The sequence below is a fragment of the Archocentrus centrarchus genome, chromosome 23 (genome assembly GCF_007364275.1).
Source record: "Archocentrus centrarchus isolate MPI-CPG fArcCen1 chromosome 23, fArcCen1, whole genome shotgun sequence".
In the NCBI taxonomy this organism is placed as follows: domain Eukaryota; kingdom Metazoa; phylum Chordata; class Actinopteri; order Cichliformes; family Cichlidae; genus Archocentrus; species Archocentrus centrarchus.
Window position 1 is genome coordinate 23,002,021 of NC_044368.1, and position 23,341 is coordinate 23,025,361.

Here is a 23,341-nt window from a genome sequence, read left to right on the forward strand (position 1 = left end):
TAATTCAACTCAACTGGTGTGCATTTTTGGGAAGTTAGATTTTTAGCAAAGAATTGTACTTTATAAACTAGGCCAACCCCCAAAATACAAAAAGGAGAATTTAGACATGTTGAAAAGTAGACAATGTTTAGTTATAGTTCCCCAATTTACCACAAACGACAATCCAAAGAGTGGTGTTAGACGGCATCCACCCAGCACAGCTGCTCATATACAGCCGCTCCGGTGCGCACGTAAAATAGTGCTTGTCAGTGTAAATTACTCTCATGTTGTGATTTGTTGTGGTCTGAATGAGCGTCAGCTCAGCGGCCTTTCCTCGAGAGCCACTTACGAATAGGCAGATCTACAGAAGTAAGACGGCCAGGAGGGGCATCCACTCGTGATTATGTGATGCTGAGCGGACGGAACACCGGGATATCGCGGGATTTCGGACGAGAATCCCGCGGAGGGTCCGTTGAGCCGTCTGAGCGGCAGAGAGAAGGCTGTCGCAGACAGTGTTTCGCTTCAGCCAAGCATGTCTCTTTTGCGTTTGCAGGGACTCCTACTGCCAAAACACAGGACGCTGCGAGGCTACCAGTGATTTCACCGAGGAGCGGGCAGAAGAGGATTTGTTGGGGATTTAATAAAGCGGAGAAAAATGTCTCGGTGGATTTGGTTCCCGCTGCTCCTGGTTCTTCACTTAGGGTATGAAGTTGAAGCGCAAGTAGAAAGTGAGTAGCCTTACCAGAGGTTTTTTTCCCCGTAAGTAAACTGTCTTTCAGTTTTATGAGGCTTTTAAATGTACAATATATATTATTTTAAAAAGCTATAATACTGAAACTAGAAATAAACGAGGTGCTGGAGTTACCCTCGTGTGTGGCTTTAGCTAGCTAATGAAAATGACATGTTATTCTCTCAGTAACGGACTACAAATGTAATGTCTGTTTAGCAGAGACCACATAAAACTTACATGTTTAATTCAGTTATGTTTACAGTTTGAAATGAGGCTTTACTCGTACACAGGATGTTAGTGTTGTACAGAGGTGCCCAGCTCTGTGAATAAGTTCTGCTTTTAAAGCTATCCTTACCGAGTATGCAGAGATTTACGAGTCCAAATATCCTATTTACATATTTCATCTGCACACACAACAACAGGCCAGAGACTCCGTGAAAGTTAAACAGCAGGACTGATTCAAGAGAAAGAGCAGTCAACAGGGCTGATGCATGCAGAGTGATTGAACTCCTGTCAGACTCTGCCCCGAGGTTGAAGTCTGCGTGTCAGGAACGCACATCCATTATCTGAAGATCAGTCATGTTGATTCCATAGTTGCCCTCACCCCGGAGCTCAAATTAAATCACTGAGTAGGTCAGTAGGATCTGGTGGGAATGCTAAAACTGAGAGTATCCCCAAAAGTCTTCAGTTCAGCACCCGCCATTTTTTTTTCATGTTTAAAATTTTCTCACACAGTTCCTGTCTGGAAACTGTGCAGTAATAATTAAGGAAGTGTGGAAGAGATTTGTGTGAATGCAACAAAACCAGAAGTGTTGCTTAACCTGAAAGTAGTTCTGTGTTTTTGTTTGTTTGTGTTTTATTTTGGAGAAGCGCAAAATTGACTTTTTTTTTTCTTTTTTCTTTTTAAACTGGAAATAGATTTTGATATGTGTCATTTAGAGTGATTATTTAGATTGTTCCATGATTGCCAAGACTTGGGTGAACAATTTAATGAAAACAAAAATTGCTTATTCTGATTGCCTAGAGTTAGAGTTAGGGATCAGGGTAGGGTCAGAGTTGGGGTCGTCAGCAGTGACAGCGTAGACCTCAAGTTCACCATCACAGTTGTAATTTAATGTTAAAGTATTTTGTGTAAGTCCAGTTTTGATGTCAAAGCTGCTCTCAGTGTCATGTGATTAGCATTTTACTGTATCTGGATATGTGTCAGCTACGGCCAGCCAGCGTTCTTTTCCACATTGACTGAAGCTGGAGAACAAATATCATTTCTGTACTCCGATGAATTTCTGGGACTTGGCTTATAAAAATCAGAAGGCTCACCTGACTTTAAATTTGGCATGATCTCCCCTTCAGAGTCATCTTCTGATGCCTGCATAAACCACTTTCAGTACAGTTGCAATTTAAAGATCCCTGTGTGGTAATCTGTTCCTTTGCACTTGTGCCTCTCCTGCACTGTGTCAGAAGACCTGATTTTAATTTTTGGAGGTGGGTTTTTTTTGTTGTTGTTTTTTTTCCTCAGACCGGGTGATTTTCCTGCCGGGGAGGTTTCAGAACGTGAGCATCCCACAGAATGAGACGGTGCAGGCCGTGGTGTCCACGATCTCTTCAGCGGTCGCTTTTATCACTCTGCAGTTCCACACACAGCACCGCAACGCAACACTGTCCTACACAAGGGTGAGAAAGTGCTGAGATGATGGCCTCTAGTTTATTGAGGTGGAAAGAGCAGAAGTACTGTTGAAATATTACTTAAACTGTTAAAAAAAAAAAAATAATACTGAAAACCACTCATGGAATTAGTTTTTTAACCATTGATTATTGGTGCATTATGAAAGAACCCCTAAAACTGTAAAAGGTTACATTTTTCTTTTTTGAAAATCAGATAATTATATCACAAGATAATAACTGTTTCCATCCATCCATTCGCTTCCGCACATCCTGTTAAGGGTCGCGGGGGGGCTGGAGCCTATCCCAGCTGTCATAGGGCGAGAGGCAGGGTACACCCTGAACAGGTCGCCAGCCTGTTGCAGGGCCAACACGGAGTGACAGACAACCTTTCACACTCACATTCACGCACTTAGTCACACCTATGGGCAATTTAGAGTAGCCAATTAACCTAACCCCAGTAAGTGCATGTCTTTGGAATGTGGGAGGAAACCGGAGTACCCGGAGGAAACCCACGCAAGCACGGGGAGAACATGCAAACTCCACACAGAGAGAGGGAGAGGCCTCGGCCAAGGTGGAATCGAACCCAGGCCTTCCAGATGGTATTCTAACTGTGAGGCAGCAGTGCTAACCACTGCGCCACCGTGCTGCCCAATAACTGTTTCCACAATAAAAAAAAAAAAAATCACCTCACAGGTCTTCACGCATTAATTCATTATCAGTAATAGGCTGTATATAAAAGATGGACGTACCTACAGGGCCGTCACCCATTGGTTTGTGGACTCAACTTGGTACCAGAAGTGATCATATTTAGATGAAAAGAATGGAGTGCTAAGTTATCAGCTAATGCTATCGTCACTATTTGATTGGATTGTACATAGAGCTGATGATTAGTTCTGAGTAAAAGGCTAATAACACTCCCCAAAACTGAAGCATCATCTTTAAGATTAGGCTTACCTCACAGTAGACCGTATTACTTTGATCAATAGTTACATAAAAAAAAAAATGCTTCAAAATGCACCAACACCACAAACATCATGTTGCAGATGTGTAGCAACTGTGGATTATGGGAATTTAACCAATGCGGAGGCTACCAGGGTTGTCAAAAGAGTGTTACTCAGATACTAATCAATACTAAAAATGAAAATCAGATTAGATACTCATTTGCAGAAGTATCCATACCAACAGTGCCGTTTTGCCTCCTCCAGCTGATGCACAACTTCACAAAGCACTGCTGCAGGAAGGCAGGCACACAGCCTCACCCCTCATTACCCGCTGAAATAGCTGAGGTTCACAACACTTCAGGAGAAATTTTGAGAGATCAGTAAAGCTCCTGTTCCAGCAGTAAACATAAACGTTAACCTGGCCAGTTATTAGCATTTACCTGGCTTCAGGAGGTCACAAGCTAGTGTACTGTTAGTGCTGATATAAGTGCATTGCAGCTGCATTTACAACTAAAAACAGGTGTGAATAGTAATAGAAATAGACTAATAGTGACGATGATGACGACATCATAGTTTAACATGGAGGCTACACCCACACACACACACACACATAGTGAAGCTCAAAGAGGTGGCGTCGTTACAGAGACAGTGAGCTCGGGTGTTAGATTAGATTCAACTCACAAGGCACACAACGAAATGATCGTTCCAGATCACTCATCCAGAGACGAGCATCTGCGGTCATGCAGCCAGAGACCGGCGCTACCATTAGGCAATGTGGTTTAAGTGTCTTGCCCAAGGACACAACGCAGTGCAGGGACAGGGGCTCGAACCGGCAACCCTCCGGCTGCAAGGCGAGCGCCTGCTCACTGCACCAAAACATTTTTCTAGCATCCAAAACAGCAGCACTTGTCGCTCTATTCACCATTAAAACCTTTACTGGGAAACAGCTCGAGGGAGTTCTTCACCAATCCACCTGATCAGTAAGCTCCAGCGTGGAGAAAAGTGAACTGTGTGGCTGCTCCATTCACACAGTGGAAAAGCAGGAGTGAGTCTAAAAAGGGGGCATGGGGTTATGAGACCTATTTATTTCAAGGCTTTAGAAACATTATTTTGCAGATTTAGAGTAATATAAAATATAAATAAATTATTATATTAATTAAATTGTATTAACCTCCTGAATCCTGATCTCCTCTTTGTGATGGATTTTTAATTTCTCCTTGGTAGTTGTGATTAGATGGACCTGATATGTAAACTAAGCTTCCTCTTTGAACAGGAAGTTGTGTTTTGTTACATGGTTGCTACATACTTTTGTTTAAAAAAAAAAAAAAAAAAAAGTGGGTTTATTTTATAGCATAACACAACAAAGTCAAAATGCTTTAATTAACAAAGTATAAAACACTATTGAGCAGAATGAAGTGTAAGGTGCAGCCAAGCCAGACTGTAATGTCTCCATTTGAGGGCGCAGGGTCTCAGGAGGTTAATATTTTAAAAAACAAATCTAAAAATAAAAGTGAGAATATACACGGGCCAGTAAAACTCTGAGACACTGACCTGAGCTGTTAGCTTAGACACCGAATTATCATTAACGTTAATTATTAACATTAACAAAAAGTTAATGAGGGGGAATTTCCTGTTATATCAGCAAATCGGATGTGTAATCTCAATTGGGCGATTCCTTCAGAGATGCAGTGGAATGACACAGCAAAAATACAAAGTAAAATAAATGAAATTACAGGCATGTTTCGTAGTGTACGAACAGGCAGTTAGTTCTACATCTGGCTAATGAATGAGGCTTTGTGGGTGACCCTGTGAGAGAAGCCACAGTCAGCTGATCTACAGTCCTCTGGTCATGAGTGGCAGACAGGGTGTCTTCTGGGGGGGAAACTTCTGGCGTCAGTCCCAGAAGTCTCAGGAGACAGCGCCGTTTGGGTCTGTGCAGCACACAGGAGCAATGAGGAGTAATTTAGTTTAACCTTTTTTTTTCTGGTGATGGAGACAGCAGAAAACAAATCCATGTGATTGAAGACTCTCGTCACCATTAGAAGATCTCTCTCCTTACTGACGCAAGTGAACTTCAAAGGTTGACGTGTAGCAGATCAGCAGCAGTCACCAAACCATGCAAGAAGAAATTCAGAGAAAGAAAATCAGGAAGTGTGCTTTCAAAATAGCTGCAAGTGAAGGTTAATAAAAAGTGAATATGCACACTGCATGCATCAGTTTCCTTTTATATTATCTCTTTTTCACCAATTTCCTTTTTTCTTTCTTTATTCAACTCTAGCTCATTTGACGTGATAACCGCAAGATCCTCATTTCTGTTTATTGTTGCTTATCAGCTGTCGAGGTTATTGGTGTCCATGCCGACTAGATATTTCAACCAGAAGCACAAAAACAGATCACCCTGAGCATTTTCAGATAGGAAATGATTTCATAAATGGAACCTACGCTAAATCGAATCAGTGTTGTGTGTTTCCTGTTGCTGACTAAGTGTTGCCAGACTTGTACTCACTTGTGATATTTGGGTTTGATGCAGGCCTACCTCTGCAGCTCATTACATAACTACAGCCTGCATTTATTGGCGTATCTCTGCGTACTCCAGCAGCCTCTGTCTCAACAAGAGTATCGTTATACAATGCAGTTATTATAGAGCAGTCGGACTGAGAGTCATGCTGTGGGGGCACAAATCTTCTGTGCTGCCAGGCCTGTCACACAATAGTAATTCAGATCATTGCCTGAGAATGATGTTTGTCACAAGCAAAAATCTTTCCATGTGAGACAGAATACAGATAATGTAAAGCCTCTTGGTCATCATTAGGCTCTGCTGTCCCAGTGCTGAAGCATGTTTGTCAGGCTTTAGTGTCCCGTTGGAGCCCACGGGATGAAGTCTTTTTGCTGTTTTTATTTTTGCTTTGGTTAAACACATCCTGTAACTCTAAACCAACTTGTTCATGTGAACTGAGGACTGACCGGTTCAGGATGTGGTAGACCATGCAGCACACTTCAGTGATTGATTCATGCTGCTTTCAAGGACACCAAAATGTAAATTATTAAAGTTTTAACAAACATTAAAACAACAAAACATTTACAGTACGAAGATTGTTTAATATGTATTATAAAGAGTTTTCTTACTGTCCTTCAGTCACTACTGTATAAGTGGCTATTGTTTGAAATGAGGCAGGCACAGTGTTGTTTTTAAGAACCAACTAAAGGTCACAAATAATTTATAACTTTTCTTTTTAAGGCTCAGTTCTATCCTAAAACTACAGGGCGCTCTACTTTTTAGGAAACATTTCATTAAAAACAAGTAAAATGGTGTGCTTGTTAGGGACTTTTCTCAGTTGTAGATTAATACACATTTGGATACCAGTGAGTATTTCAGGCAGCAGGATCGTCTCAGCGGCTCAGAGGAATAAAGTATTCGGCTTTGCTGAAACTGGAGTACAGTTACAGCAGGCCACGAAGTCAAGTTTGTCTGCAGTCTGCATATCTGCTCATCTTAATGCCAGCCCACATCACCTGATGTCTCCGCTGATATGTCTCTACACATCCAGTAGGCAAATGCTGTATAGGTTGCCATGTTTGACCTGCTTTAGCCTGCCTACAGCTGTGCATCTGCAAGCTGCTTTGCAGTCCACCCCCACCCTAACACATTCTTTAACGCTGACTCAATCAGCCTCATATCTGTTATCTGTGATGCCTGCTCTGTTCTATACAGGAGGTCATGCTGCTATGATTTCCGTTTAATGCCTTTCACATATGCACATAGAAGGTTGTGAAAGTCCCAGGACATAGCCGTAGCATCAGCTAAAAAATTAGAGCATAAGGAAATGATGACCCTTAGTGAACCTAAACGTTTCTCTCTTAAAATAGAACATTTGTCATTCTTCTTGGGAACTCTATTAGTGGAAATTATGGCTTTATTTTTATAGCACAAGTTGTTCGGTAACTTTCTCTTTGCTCGTATTTTGGAGACAAACATCAACATTTATTGACGTCAGCTCGTTCACTTTCTTAGGACTGTAGACCGCAGTGAATCATAATCCCCAGCAAGTCGTTAATACCGCACTAATCCATGAAACAAAGAACCGAGTGTGTTGAGATGTTCTGAAGAGGAGAAATGTTTCTGTAGGTTACAGAAACATATGTCTCCACCTTAGCTTGAGAGATAAATGAGATTATCTTACAATCGGTCTGATTTTCCAGACTGGTCAAGACAGAAATAGCTCACCAACATTTGTATGGAAGTTTTTTAGATAGTCATGGTCTTCAGAGATAAGGGCCTCATGACTTTGGTAATCTACAGTCTCTCATCTAGAGCCACCATGAAGTTCACATATTGAAGCTAACTATTCAATAGGCAGCCATGTAAAAAACAGACTTCCCCACCTTGAGTGAATGCTTGGTATATTTTTTTGCTCAAACACCATCATCAGGTCAGAGCATCAACACGAACAGTTCTTTGTTATATAAACAGTATAGCATGTGCCTTTGCATATTCTCTGCTTACTAATCAATATCTCTGTTCGGATCAGGAGCCAGGCTTGGGCGTCTCTCTGACGGCGGCAGACTCAGGGCTCCTGTCAGCTCTCCAGTCGGGCCAAACGTCCCTCTCCTTGTTCCTGTCCTCTCCTGAGGGTGACACCGTGGCAGGCACTGGGGTCATCCTCCCCTACCTCGGCACTGGTAACACTTGAACTGTCCTCCGTTACAAAACACATCAGTGTGCGTCTCTTCTGACTCGTTTCACTGTCTTTGAGTCTTGTGTGAGAAGTGTGAAAAAGGAAAGTTGTGCGCTACATAGTTTTTGTTAAGAACAAAAAGAAGAAGAAAGACACACTTTTGCCACTAAATAAAAGTGCCAGTGCAGTGTGATTTTTGACTTGAGGAAACTCGTGCAGACCATGAGTGTGTAGTGTCACTGATTTGTTTTGACTGTCTACTGTGTTGAAACATATTTTAACAAGTCATGCTGCCATAGCGAAGTGACCCTCAGCGTGCCTCCTGTCCAATACAGCATCTAACAGTGAATTTGTTCTGTGTCAGATCCAGTCCCTGGAGCTTGTAATACAGAGTTTAACCTGGAAATTGACCCAAACATCTACATTCACTACACTCTCTACGAGACCACAATCCGCTTTGCACCTGCCAACTTGGGATATGAAAGGTAACGCATTACTCAGTTATTGTTTTCTTCACTTCCTGTTCAGCCCGTTGAGCCACAGGCACCAACAGCAACATCTGCCAGGCGATGTTGTCAAACCGCCTCTATTTTCTTTGAAATTATCTCGTGCTCTGTGTGTCACACACACACAGCCTAACCTCCTCATGCTCTGCTTTGCATGTGTGTGCCAAAAGGTTGCCCTGAAATGGCTTTGCTCACTTACACACAGCCATTTCCTGTTTGGTCTGTAGCGACTCAATTCAGATTTGATCTGAAAGCTTTCAGATGAAAATGCATCAGCTTATTTGCTTTGCGCAGCTTTGTGTAGGTGCCATCTGCCACCCCTGAATGCTGCTTATTTTCGACTTGTCAGACAATGCCGCACATTTTTTTATAAATGTAACTTTCAAACAGCATGCATGTTACATGATAAATGTAGTTTGGATCTCATTGTTTCAGTGGTTTAGACTTTAAACACTAAAGTCTTTGTTAATCACTGTTCTGATGATCCGTTTGAAACTCTTCCTGTCTGACCAGAGTCATGTGTTATTATATCAGGTGATGAGTCTACCTGCTGACACTCCCTCTATCCTTTCAGGTCTTACCTGTGCTATAGGTTTTTAAAAAAATAATACTGTGCATGCACTAAATTGGCTCAATTTTTCATGCCAGCCTTAGTTGTAGCATAGCACTGCACAGTGACCACCCCAAAGCAGTTAAACTAGGGGGAAACTAATATATATATATATATAGTTTACTATCACTGTCATGTCGATTGATCAAAGTACTGAATTGATTGACCACACAGTGCACAAAAACCACTCTATTCACTTAAGCTTGTAAGAATAATTGAACCAGTCTCAGCAGAAGTAATCTCTGTTTTAAAAGGCCAAGTGCACATGAGCAAGGCACTAAAGAAAAGGCACATATTTTTCCTCCCTGTTGCTACTGTGTCAGAGGTGGGGTTCCTCCGGCCTGTGACCAATCAACAGGAACCGAGACACGGTGGCGGCTGCAGTACGACGTCTACCAGTACTTCCTCCCTGAGAACGACCTGTCAGAGCGCAGCCTGTTCAGTGGCTTTCAGGCCGTGGCCGACGAGCAGGGCGTGATGGGGAATGGCAGACGGGTAGGCAGCGCGAACATGATGGATGCTGATGTTTAGCTGTTTAATATGGCAGAGCAGCCTGCTTAAGTCTCCTCCCTGCAGGTCGCGACGCTGAAATCGACAGATAAGAGCTTGATGGTTTTCAACTCCATCCCCGGTCAGGGCGTAATCTACTCTGTGATCGTCAGAGACCCGCTGTTGAACACCTCGGCTTCCTACGTGCCTGTTCACACCTACGCCTGCAGCTTCAATTCCACTCTGGACAGCTGTCAAACACTGGGTGAGCCTCTGCTGTTATTACCACACTTCCTGTTGTGTTATTGCATGTGTTTAAGTATTCTGCCACATGGTGCCTGCTGGGAAAAACATTAGAATGCTGCACTGTAAAAACTTGGGATTCAGTCATTTAAGGAATCAACCCATTTTTAAATGGCAAAGTAATGTGGAAGAGTAACTTCAGAAATGGGGGAAAAATTCTTATTTGCTTACTAACAAAAGCTTTACTCAAGGGCCCTGTTGTACCTGCCATTGTGGCCCTTGCGAATAGTGCTTCAGTTGATCCTGCACCTTCAGGTTTTGTGACCTCGCGTGTCGGTTCCTGTGGATTGGTCACCTCATCTTGTGTAGTTTTTAACCGCAATTTTACTGATGACAGTGCAGAAGTTCAAAGATTCCCAGACTGTACAGAAGGAGATGTTGCAACAGTTTGGTTTCCTTGCTTCTTTTTTGTGGCTTCTTCTATTGCTATACCAGCACTTACAGTGAGGTTTTGGCTGAGTGGGGACACCTATCAATCAGGCCACATACATAATAAATGGTGACGGGGTTGTGGTTATGTCACTGTTTGTGTGCAAACCATCCAATGCAACAAACATAATGGGCCCTTTGTTGGCTGATGGCTCCTGTCAGTTTTGAAGCCTGTTTATGGTCATGAACACTTTAGACACTGAGTGTTCTGTAGTCATACACAATGTTGCCAAAAGTATTCGCTCGTCTGCCCTCACACACATGTGAACTTGAGTGACGTCCCATTCTTAATCCATAGGGTTTAATATGATGTCGGCCCACCCTTTGGAGCTATAACAGCTTCAACTCTTTTGGGAAGGATTTTCACAAGGTTTAGGAGTGTTTATGGGAATTTTGGACCATTCTTCCAGAATTGCATTTGTGAGGTCAGACACTGAAAAGGTGGGAGCATGAAATTGTTTAAAATGTCTTGAAATTCCTTTCACTGCATCACCAACACCAGGAAAAACACCATAACCCCCCTCCACCAAACTTTACATCTGGCACAATGCAGCCAGACAAGTACCGTTCTCTTGGCAACCACCAAACCTAGACTCATCCATCAGATTATTCAGATGGAGAAGTGTGATTCATCACTCCAGAGAACACGTCTCCACTTCACTACAGTCCAGTGGCGGTGTGCTTTACACCACTGCATCTGATGCTTTGCATTGGGCTTGGTGATGTAAGACTTGGATGCAGCTGCTCAGTCATGGAAACCCATTCCATGAAGCTCTCCATGCACTGTTCTTGAGTTAATCTGAAGGCCACATGAAGTTTGGAGGTCTGTAGTGATTGACTCTGCAGAGAGTTGGTGATTTCTGTGCGCTATGCACCTCAGCATCCACTGATCCTGCTTTGTGATTTTATGTGGTTTACGTCTCCGCGGCTGAGTTGCTGTTGTTTCCAATCACTTCCACATTGTTATAATCCCACTAACAGCAGACTGTGGAGTATTTAGCAGTGAGGAAATCTCACGACTGGACTTGTTGTACAGGTGGCAACCTATCAATTCACTGAGCTCCTGAGTGCGAGCCATTCTGTCTGCATGCCTAGGTGCTTGGTTTATACACCTGTGGCCATGGAACCTGAATTCAGTGGTTTGGATGGGTGAGTGAATAGTTTTGGCAACATAGGGCAGCTACTACCCCAAAACAGCCTGCACAATTTTCAGTTTTCATTATGTAACAAAACAATTAATTAAAAAAAATCACAGCTGAGTTAGTAAACAATGACTACTTGTACATAAAAATGTTCAAGAACAAAGTTGTTGGACTAAATGCTGTAGTTTCAAGAATGAAATTATTAAACTGGACAGATCTCTCACTGGCTCCACAGGTGTACCTCAGCAGCATTTTTCAGTTCCCTGTTGTGCATCTGGTAGAGCTGAGACACTCCTGATGTAATTAGTCCAGCTTTACAAACAGCACACATAAAGGTTGATTTCAATTTGACGTCGCTTTCCCAAGTTTTACAGCACATTATCTGTTCAAACATCATCACAGGAATCATGATCAGGGCTCTGAGCTCAGTCAAAAAGTTGGTGAATCATTGATTTCCGACTGTAAATAAATAAATGTCACTTTGCTGCAGTAAAGAAGCTATCAAACCACCTTACTCTGATTGCAGTTTATAAACTATATTTCAGGGAAGATATCTACAAAAATCTTCTTCACCATCGTTGGCTTGGCAGGCTTGTTTGTCTGCTTCTTTGGGCATCGATTCTTCAAAATTGGTGAGTAGTTTGTTCTTGTTTTATGTGGTTTTGGTATCCCAGTACATTATATTAAACTGTCAGGACATTTTAGTGAGTTTATAGCTCTGAATGCATGTTTTGTCGTGACTCAAACGCTTATTGCTTTCAGCTCCATCTTAATTTTGTTTCATAGTTTTTGTTGATTTGTCAATAACTTTATTAGTATGAATGGGAAGTCTGCATTGTCATCTGTTTAGCTGAAATGTAACTTCAAGTTTCAGTGACTCTTTAGGCTGAGTCCTTTAAAGCTTCCAAATTAAACTCACAACTAAATGTTTATCTTGTAAACAAGAGCTCCCAGTCACAGTTCATTTCAGGGTAGCAGAAAGAATTATGGGATCAGAAGATGTGGTTAAAAAATAATAACTTCATCATAGAAACTAAAAAAAAAGCCTGAATTGGACGTGGAGCTGACACCTGTGGCAGGTGTGGTGCATCTCTTGTAGTTTAGTGTCAGAAGCTCAGTGGGTTTTAGCAGCGGCGTGCCTCTCATGTGGTCTCCCTGGCGTGTCGTGCAGAAATACATTTGTTCCAAACTGAACCCATGACTTCGATCAGCCCGCGCTGCCAGTCCTCTGATGAATCTGTTGTTCCGGAGCACGTGGCTTCCGTGACGTTCCAGGAGCTTCAATGGTGTTGTGAAATGTGCGAAGAGAAAGAATTGCTGTTATCTGATGATTGGCTTTTCTTCTCTCTCTTCCCTCTCCACCTTTTTTATTTTCTTTCTCTTTCTGTTTCCACCTCTCGCGGTCACGCAGAGCTGTTCTGCATGGGTTTCAGCTTTGCAGCCTTTTTCTTCTTTGTCCTCATCACACGGACCACAGAACTGGACTATGACAGTAAGGGTTTTTTTTCTAGGCTTTCAGTCTTTTCACATAATGTTTAGGATTTTGCATTTCATCCTGTTCACCACTGTCTGTGTTTCTCTCTGCAGTCCGTCTGACTCTGTCAGGGGTGGTGGGCGTGGTGGGCGGGGTCATCCTGGTAATGATATGGTGGCGTTTTGGTTCAGTCGTGGCCGTGGTCGTGATTGTGGTCGGCCTGATGCTCGGCTTCCTCGTCGCCTCCATTGTCCTCTTCACTCCACTAGGTATGGAATAAATCTGCCTTCTGTTGTGTGTCCGTGACAAAAAGAAGCCTAGTGTTAAACATTTAACACAATGTTAAACAATGCCGTATGTTCCATGTGTTTCTCCAGGTGACCTCGATGTGTACAGGAAATCAGATGTTGTGTTCTGGGTGACGTTCTGCAGCATTATGCTCATCATTCCCCTCTTCTTTGTGCGTTGGCCCAGAGAGGTAATTCATGTAACACCTTAACCCACTGCAGGCAGCGTAGCAGTTTGAGGGTGTTTAATTTGGCGTGACCTGGTGGTCAAAGCAAGAATGACTCTTAGATAAATGCAGACGCAGTAGTTTGAAAGACTGTATTATCCAGAGCCAGCGTCAGGCTGTTTGGTGCTCTATGTGAGACACATACAGCACCAGAGGTTTTTGAGAAAGTAGCCGGTTTTTATTGGCTAATTTGGGTGAATAAGAGGAGCCTATCAAAGCTGCCATAGGGTGAGAGGCAGGGTACACCCTGAGCAGGTCACAGGTCAAAGAAACAGACAACCATTCACACTCACTTTCACACCTATGGCACCCAGAAAGAACCCACACAGTCACGGGGAGAACGTGCAAACTCCACGCAGTGGTTTTGCCCTAGCAAAGAGTGGGGTATCTGTTACACATACCCCACTCTCCTTCCTGTACCAAAGGGAGCACGGGGGGAGTTCAGTGTCTCCTTTGGGCAAAATAGCTCTATCCAAAACACAATTACAACACCCAGAGTATAGCACAGATTTTTTGTGTGTTCAGCTTTTATAGCCAGCTAAATAACCCAGTCACACAGTAAAAATGTGTGTGTTTGTGTTTGTTTCAGGGAAACATCACCACATGTGGGATCGTTGGTGCTTATGCTGTCATTCTGGCCATCAACAGCTACATTTACACAAGCCTCTCTTACATCACGCTGAATATCCTCAAACGCCTCCTCAACAACAACTTCAGTGCAGTCTTCACCGATGTGCCGTTTCAAACCATCGGTGAGTACATGAAGACCTCAGCAACACTGACAGTCAGGTTACTGACAAGTTACTTAGACTCATGTCCTCTTGTTTTTATTTATCCAGACTACATCACGATCACGGTGTGGGTGGTGCTCGGTGTGTGCGGCATCGTCCTGCAACTGTACCGCGAGCGCTCCCGGCCGTTCTTCCCGCCCAGCCCGTATCTCATGTGGCAGCAGGAGCGCGAGCGCCGCAAGACTAACGTCCTGGACCCGAGCCACCACTTCCCTTCTCTGCCCAGCCGCCTCCTGGCCCGAGTGCGGCAGCTCACCAAGCGCACTGAGCCGAAAGGAGAACACACGCCACTGCTTTTGTAACCCCAGAGAGCCTTCGATGCCCCCGTCTGAAAGCAGATACAGAGGTAGCTTTTTGATCTGTGGAGCCTCAGACTGCCAAGCTACAGAGAAAGTAGAGACTCTGATTGGACAGGTGCTGGCAGTCAAGCCCAGATCAGCTGATGGAGCTACGGTCTGCGTAAAAAGTGTGAATGACTTTACAGACCTCGAGCAGAAGGAGTGACTTCTCCTGACAACTAACGCCACTTTTATCAAACACTTTAAGGCATTTTAACAATCACAGAGGAAGAACTAAAGAATGGCCTTAATTGCTTTTTCTAAAATGCTTCTGCTTAATTTACCGTTTGCACTGAACTCCCAAACCACTAAGAGTTCACAAAGCCAGGTGTTTCCTCTCGTTATTCGGCTCATTTCACCAGCACTGCTTTTATTTTTGTTTTAAGTGTCAAAACAGAAAATTTGTTTCCTCGGTACATTTGGTTGACCTGCTGACCACTTACTCTCATGCTAGACTTTAAGATAAAAATAAATCTCGTGAGCCTCTTAATGAACTTGTGCAGGTCACAAACAATATTTTAGCCTTTAAACAAAAAGATTAATGAATCCAGATTTAATGTTTATCCTCATCTATGCACCAAATAAGAATGTTTTAACCTGTTTGCAGTTTGCAGGCAGTCCGCTCTTTCTTTTTGTACTTTGCACACTGGAGTTTTAATCTGTTTTTTAAAAATTCTCCTGCTGTTATGGTGCTGATTGATTTCCTGTGAATCTGTTGGGCCACAACTTCTCTCAGGGTTTCACACCCAGCTTGAGGACTACTGATGAGACAGCAGAGGAAACTTTTTGCCTTTAAGCCAACAAGTCTGTGTTGGTATTTAGCTTCTGTGCTTTCTGTTTTATGTAAATAAAAAAATAAGGTCAGTTGTAATTTGTAATTTAATGTGTTTTGATATTTAATAAATCCCTACAGGTAAGAACATGTCTCTTGTTTTATTGTTCCTACTTTAACACAAAGGTCCAGAATCAGAAAATGATTCCTAAATGCTTGATTTCCCCCCCCCCCCCCCCCCCCCCCCCCCCCCCTTATATTTCTGACCTTCATTCTTAGAAATACACTGAACAAAAACTTTATTCTGGAAAATACAGCAATCAAAATGAGAGAAAAGTCAGTGCTGTAGCAGAACGGACTGTTAGAGATGAAATTACTGATGGCTACAGCTTTCAGAACCCAGTAGGTAGTGTAGGAGCTCGATTCTCAGAAAAGAGGTCACTTCTGCTCAGTGTTTCTAATGTTCTCACATTGTTCTGCTTTGATCTTGTTCCGCTTTTCCTCTGTATCTTCCCCGGTTTCACTGCAGTGGGTTTCTTAACCGTAACTCATTGGGAATGTGAGGAAGATCAGTTCCTCTGGGATGGCTGTCTTATTACTTCAGTGTCTTGAGTTTGAAGGAGGTGGTGTACGCATTTAGACAGTGGGAGGTGGTGCATAGTCTTACAAAAAAATGCTGGCAGGTGGAAACTGATGGCAGGGAAGGAAGAGTGTGCTACTGAAGAATATTTTTTCACAGGACCACAGAGTCCATTTAAAAAGTTCAGACAGCCAAAACTCAATCTAGTGCTTAAGGGTACTTTTTGTAATTACCCTCTGCAAAATATGATTCAAACCTTCACCAGCAGGGGGCAGTGTGTTACCAGCAGGTGTGTTGAGACTCAAGCTTCCTGTTTCAGTTCAATTTTGTTTTGTTTGAAAGAGTCCATTTTAGTTTTATTAGTTCCATTTTTTTGCATTTGTTTATAGCCAAGGAACTAATGGATTTTATTTCTCATTACTTTATGCAGTACAACCAACCAATACCCAACACACTCTTAACCTTCTTTATGAAGACCTCTGTTCGCTACCCGCTGTCTGTTTTGTCACAGCTGAAGTTCATTTATAAGTTGAACAGACAGAGAAAGCTTTTAGCACATATTCAGTTGGGATATACAATTCGCTCAAGACATACTGTAATTTTAGCTTAAATGGAGCCCTGTACTACTGTAACTAAACTACTACATTTTCTTGCAGCCATTATTCATGCAAAAATCTTTGGAGGAATATAGATTTGCCAATTTATCCACCCATCCATCCACTTTCCTGCCCCTTATCCAGGTCGCAGGGGTAGCAGTCAAAGCAGAGATGCCCAGACCTCCCTCTCTTCGGCCACCTCTCCCAGCTCTTTCATTCAAGTGTTCCCAACCCAGCTGAGAGACGTAATTGCTCCAGCATGTCCTGAGTCTGCCCCGGGTCTTCATCCTGGCAGGAAATGCCCAAAACATAATTACAGATTTCAATCCAAATTTGACTTCACACCAAACTACAAACAGAAATGTCACCTGGAAAGCCTAAAAATGACTGCCACACAAGCAGCCATGATAGAAAAAGCATCACAGGAACAGTCTACCTCCCAGCTCTGGCTTGAGGTACGCCGGGCTCGTGTCACAGCCAGCAGATTTTATGAGGCATGCCATGTTTCTGGAGAAACTTCTTCCCAAGACCTGGCAGCAAGACTCATCAAAGGTACACCACAAACCAGGGACATGAGAAGAGGACAGGACCTGGAACCAGAAGTGTGAAAGCAGTACTCTGACACACGCAATGTGTCAGTGCTGCCATGTGGAGCCATCATCCATCCAGATGCTCCCCACCTTGGAGCAAGCCCAGATACAAGGGTTTATGACCCTACAGCATCACCCTCATTCGGCCTCGCAGAGGTAAAGTGCTGCAATGTGGAATCGGTCATGGAGGTTAAACACCTTAAAGTAGTTGGAGATGTGGCTGCTGAAACCCACTCACAAGTACTACTGGCAGGTGCAGGGGCAGCTTGCCATTACTGGTCTTGAATGGTGTGATATCATCACAGATACTCAGTCTGATGTGACCATTCAGAGGATCTGGAGGGATGAAGGACTCATAAAATCCATGAGAGACAAGCTTGACACATTTTATTATCATGTCTATATGGATGTCTACCTGAACCTAAAATCAAAATTGTAGACAGTTTATAGACAGGAAATTAAGAATATGTTGAAAATTGTTGGTTTTGTTTGCTTTATTATGTTGTTGTGTTTGTTGGCATATTGATCTGTCTGATTAAATTTTTATTATTAGCTTGAATTGTGCCTTTTTTTTTTTTTTTTTGAGAACCACATGAACATTGTGAAAGTATTTTTCAGCTTTTTGGACATTTTATTTACAGAAGCCCCCTGGTGTGCCGCAGTAATTCAGTTTGAAATGACTCACACTTATGTACAGTTACATATTTTTATAAATTTAAATTTAAATACATCAGTTTATCTTGTATTATGATTAGAGTGAAGATTTAAGGTTGGGTGAACCCTGTGGGATTTTCTGGTGTTTACGTGAGCCACAGACACATTGGTCAAAAACATATTAGATTTATTATACTTAAAAACATTCATTAAAAAGTAGTATTTACATTAACTTTCACTCATGTAGCATTCAGTTAATATTCTGTATCATTTAACACAAGTAACAGCATACAAAAATATCTGGTCAATAACAGTGACAACTAGAAAACTAGTAGCTGGAATAAGAAAAGTGACAGGTTTGAGTGTTTTAAGCAGATTTTTGCACAGAGTTGATTCAAATTCATGCATGTGACCAGAGAATTTCTAAAAATGATTCAAACAGGTTTATCCTCCTTGATGTACAGGGGACCCTGGTAGTTTGACATCAAGCAACAAATGGCCCAAAGATGGTTGACGGAGCCTGTGAGGGAAAGCGGAACAACCCCATCCCAGATGTGGTACTCTTTCACTCTGCGGATTGCCCTTTCCACCAGCACTCTTAGATGTGCTATTGCTTGTGTCTTCTCTGCATCTTCCCTGCTGAACTGAGCAGACTTCTTGAAAGGAGAGATGATCAAGGTGGCTCCTACTTCTGCTAAAATGTTTTCAATTGGAAAACTCTATCAGCCATCACTCCATCGCCTGGCTGCTGTAGGTGGGAGAAGTTAGACCTCAGAATTATTTCCCGATCTGAGATGGATCCGGTGTAAAGCTGTGAAACAAATGTGATGACACCACAGGGAGCAACCCCAATCAGTCCTTTGAAAGTTGTGTGATTTTTATAATTTGAGAAACTTTCAGACTGTAGTGTGAGTGATGTTGCTGCCTCGTGTGCTGATTGACTCTGTGCAGTCAATCAGCACACGAACCTCTGGGCAGTACTGGCGAAATTTTTCAGGCATAGTAGCTTGCACCTGCTTTCAAGTCATCCATGAAGGTGAGTCCAGCAGCAATGCGGCAAAGGAACAGGAAACACTCATCAATGAGGTGTAGCTTATGATGAGGACTGGGCGTTTCATATGCGTCCCTCTGCGCTTTGGTCCAGTAAATAATCCTAGAAGCTGATGGTTCAACAGACTCCCAGAACAACTTAAATATTTCCTCAGAGGGGAATCGTGTGAAGAAGCAGAATTCCTCATCAGTTAAGCAGAAACGACCCAGCTTAGGCTGCTCTGTGAGGAATGTCAGCTGCTTTATTTGGTTCTCCAGCTCCATCACTTTCTGCTCCAGCTCCTTTATCCTTGCAGCTGCAGCATCCACTATACCTGTGACAGAAGAAAGACATTAGTATATTGATCTAAACTAAAGAAAAGAAAAAAAAAGTTAAATGACATTCATTTAATTCTAACTCTAAATAAGCTAGTACTTTTCGCTGTGCAAATTTCAAGTCAACACATGTATTTAATATAATATTTCACCATGGGTTTTAAATTATATACAACATATAGACTGTTATTCAGCTAAGTATCGTCTGTTTATACTATTATTCAGGTATGTGTTGTAGCTTCAGAATGTACGCCAGACATTTAGTAGCTGCAGTTAAGTTCCCACAGTGTCATCTGCATTTCTGTTTGCCTCAATAGCCAAGCTGGCATTTTCCTGCTGCTTAGCTTCTGTTCAGGCTTGAAACCTGAATTTTTATTCTTCTGTGGGATAACCAGCTTTGTTTTCTGTTTAAAATACCAGAAAAAGAATGCATAATATATTCCATCCCTTTGTTTTTCTATGTAACCGTTGATGCTGAAATCTGTAGTCAGAAGCTGCTCTTTTGTGTTTTAGGAAGACCTCAGCAGGAGCCCTTCCAGTGGACCGTTTCATTGAGAATTCCACTGAATTCGGCATCCAGAGACCGCCACAGACCTGCCCTCTGAATACTGGCAAATCCAGAAACTGGTCACGTCCCTCTGCACAGTCTTTCCTTCCTCTTATGGATAATGCTCCCAGCCGAAACTGCTAGAGCGGAAACATGATTTCATGTCAATCCACAAGTCTTTTAAATAAACTGAAAAGAAAATGAAGGTTATCTTATTTCTCATTTCAGTTTGTTTAGTTAGTTTTATAAATCCACAATTCAGTTTTAGTTTTTTTTTTCCTTTTAATTATCGTTTTTATTTATTTCAGTTACCAAAAATGTGTTTTTCAATGTCAGTTTTCCTTAACTATAATAAGCTTGCAATAAAGGGGGAAAACAGTAGAACAGGTTGTCTTGACACCAGCATTATTAATATACTCTTGATTGCATAATTGGTGAGACTTTTGCAAAGCCGTGATCCCACTAGAAGCTGTTGAAATTCAGCTGATTGCTTCTATGCCGTTTTTGACCATGTTTGATCCTTTTCAATTTATTTAATGATTTGTGCCACAACATAAATAAATGAATAAAAATGGAATGTTAACTTTGAAGTTTTCCTGTCAGAGCACATATGAATAATGGGAATGTGTTTAACCAAGGTTTAAGGCTGGCAATTTACACATGGGGAAAAAATCTAAAAGAAACCTTTTTTAAATTTATTTATTTTTTATTATTATTTGTTGTTTTTGCTGTCATGGAGCTCCCGATCCAGCCCAAGGCTCTCTATGAAGACGAGGAAAAACTCCCCCAGAGGCCAGACCGATGAGGAAGAAACCTCGGGAAAGGCAATTCAAAGAGAGATCCCCCTTTCCAGGGACGGCCGGTGGGATCACAGGAGCTACATGTCAGCCAACAGTTCAGTTTACATAGATACATTACATACATTACATACATTTGTATGAATAAATATCACATTTATAGAAAGGCAGCCGCCTTTCTACTTTTTACAGCCACGCTACGAAGAAGGAGGTCTTCTTATAGGAGGTAAAACACGGAAAGGCTGATAGCGTCTGACAGTGCCTGGACCAGTTTCCGGCACTGCAGTTTCAGGTTGAGGCGCAGATGTTGTCGGTGTCTCACCTTGACGTCGCCTCTCCCTTTCTTTTTTCAGTTCTAACTCAAGATCCTGTAGTTGATATTTCAGATGACAGATATCTTGCTTTTGTTCACCTTTTTCTTCAAGCAAAGATTGTAGCCATTCATAAGTTTGTGCTGTGGTCAGAGATCTGCCATCTGCAGCGGTGTCCCTTTTCTGCTTTTCAAGATCCTTTAATAATCTTTCAATTCTTTGGTCACGTTGTTTTATTTGTTCTGCTAAACATTCTGCTTCAAATTCAAATGCCTCCTTTTCACATTGGCTCAGGGGTAAACCTTGTAAATATTTCTTTTTCATGGCCAGGGACTTCCTCCGGAACTGTTGGAAGGCCGGGTCTATGTTGTGAGATGCGTGAGGGAAAGCCTTTTCAAAGTCTTCCGTGCAGAGAGCCAGATCCTGTTTGAAACGGTCTGGATTCAGTTCGGTCAGACGGAGTCTTTCTTCCAGCATCCTGTTGTTCCTCTTTTGGTCATTCACTGTCTCATTCAATGAAGTATTTTTATAATTTAAATCAAGGCATTGATGAAAATTGTTATGGTAGTCTTCGGATATCGTGTCAGTTTTTGCCTTCTCGGCTTCCAATTCAGCCTCGAGCTTTTCAATTGTTGCTTCCCTCTCCTTGTTTTCCTGGACTTCGCTGCTGAGCAAAGCCTTCATGTTTTGGTTTCTATCCCAAATTTCTAAACGCTCGTAGACCTGAGCAGCTTTTTCTTTTTTAATGATGTCTTCCATGTCTTGTAGCTTGTTTTTAAGACTTTCAATCATATCGTCTTTTTCGCAGGTTTTTTCATTTGCATCCTTGCATTCCTCCTTCATTTCTTGGACCTGATTTTGAAATAATCCTTCAACATATGCCACTGTTGTCTTGAAGGCACTGATCCTTAGATCACAATCGTGTTTGACTTCACGCTCAGCAGCAAGGGTCTCAGATCTCACTCTTTCCAGTTCCTGTTCGTGAGATTGTTGTAATTCTGCCATTTCCTGAGCGGCCGCACTCCAGATTGCAGCTAATTGCTTTTCATATTCTTGCTGTTTCTCGCAATTATCTTTTTCATTTTTAAAATCTTCTTTTATGCTAAATAATTCTGTTTCCAGCTCTTCAGTTTTTTCAGCTTTGGTTTCGTTATTGGTTTTGATATTGGATGATATTTTTGTGCTCTTTGGTTTCGAGATATTTTCTCGGGTAGAAGTATGAAAATCCTGCGGCGTACTTATAGGTTTTTAACATTCAAAGGCGGTGTAACTGACCTGATATTTTCTTTATGGTAAATTGATTAATGAGTGTTTGTTATTCTGCTGCAGCAGTAAAGCCGCTAATGCTTTTATTTTGAAAGGCTCAGAACGACAAGGCCGTAAATCGATTGTCGCAAACTGCAGCAGTAGCGCGAGGTCCAGTGTACAGAGAGAAGGTGCAGTCCACGGTAAAGGACGGAGAAAAGAATTGTTAAGGCATAATTTTAAGTTGTAAATGGTTGCTCAGCACCTGGTTGATGAGGGAACAAGGTTGGTATTTGCATTTTGTTGTGTCAATGCATATATAGTTATAGTTCACGAAGCATACAGATTGCTATTAAGTGTTGCAATTACGTTCGCATCCACTAGAGGGTGCTCATGTAAATTAGTCATGCTAAGGTTTACAAGCTTCGGTGTTGTGTTGTGTAAAGCAGAGGTCCCCAACCCCCGGGCCGTGGACCGGTACTGGGCCGTGGGACATTTGGTACCGGGCCGCACATAAAGAATAAATAACTTAAATTATTTCCGTTTTACTTATTATCTGCGCCTAAACTATATTTTATTTTGAAAAATGGGCGGATTCGCTCCGTTACTTCCCTCCATGACTTCCTCTTGACGTGTCAAGACGTTTCTGCTCACATGATACGTCACCGCTTAAATTAAACCCAGAAGCTTCAGGCCTGTCTAACGAAATCGGTTGGTTGACCTACATAACGCTTCTTTAAATTTTTGAGTGCTCAACAAGAGTAGAAAAGCGCTATGTAAGAACTAGTCCATTTACCATTTTTATTTATCAACACCGGGGATAGCAGTGAGGTAGACCCAGCCATCAAACTGACTCTCCAGCGCTTGACACTGCGGCTCTGCAGCCACGCTCCATGTGAAATCGGCCGAACCCAGTCAAACCAGAAGCCAGCAAAAATGAGTATCAGAGAAACAAGCTCAGGGGGCTTACACTGATTCAGTGTTATGATGAGTTGTATTTTTCATGCGCTTTATACAGTAAAAATCACCTAAGTCGAAGTCGCACAAATCGGGTTTTCGCTCTAGTTGGATGGCATCTGCAGGTCCTGATTTTTCCTAACATTAATTCCAATAAAATCATCACATAAATCCGTCGGATATTCACCTACCTCGGATGAAAAATCTGGTCCCATTGTAATAAATTTCCAGTTAAATGTGATCGCATAAACTGGATGAGTTTAGCGCTAAAACCCTCCTCAGCTCCTGTCCGCCCACTTCCATGCATCGGCTCGTTCGTGCACAACTACACACACACTAACAA

General features: G+C 42.2%; 1 protein-coding gene across 1 annotated transcript; it reads left to right on the forward strand.

Moving 5' to 3' along the window:
• Window positions 1-423: 423 nt before the first annotated feature.
• Window positions 424-15,490, forward strand: tm7sf3 (transmembrane 7 superfamily member 3). Its single transcript, XM_030719845.1, has 12 exons — window positions 424-707; window positions 2,226-2,380; window positions 7,842-7,992; window positions 8,353-8,473; window positions 9,428-9,599; window positions 9,681-9,858; window positions 12,013-12,099; window positions 12,879-12,959; window positions 13,055-13,210; window positions 13,319-13,419; window positions 14,045-14,207; window positions 14,295-15,490. Exons 1-12 carry the CDS (start codon window positions 635-637, stop codon window positions 14,546-14,548), a joined length of 1,692 nt encoding a protein of 563 aa, XP_030575705.1. The 5' UTR covers window positions 424-634; the 3' UTR covers window positions 14,549-15,490.
• Window positions 15,491-23,341: the final 7,851 nt, after the last annotated feature.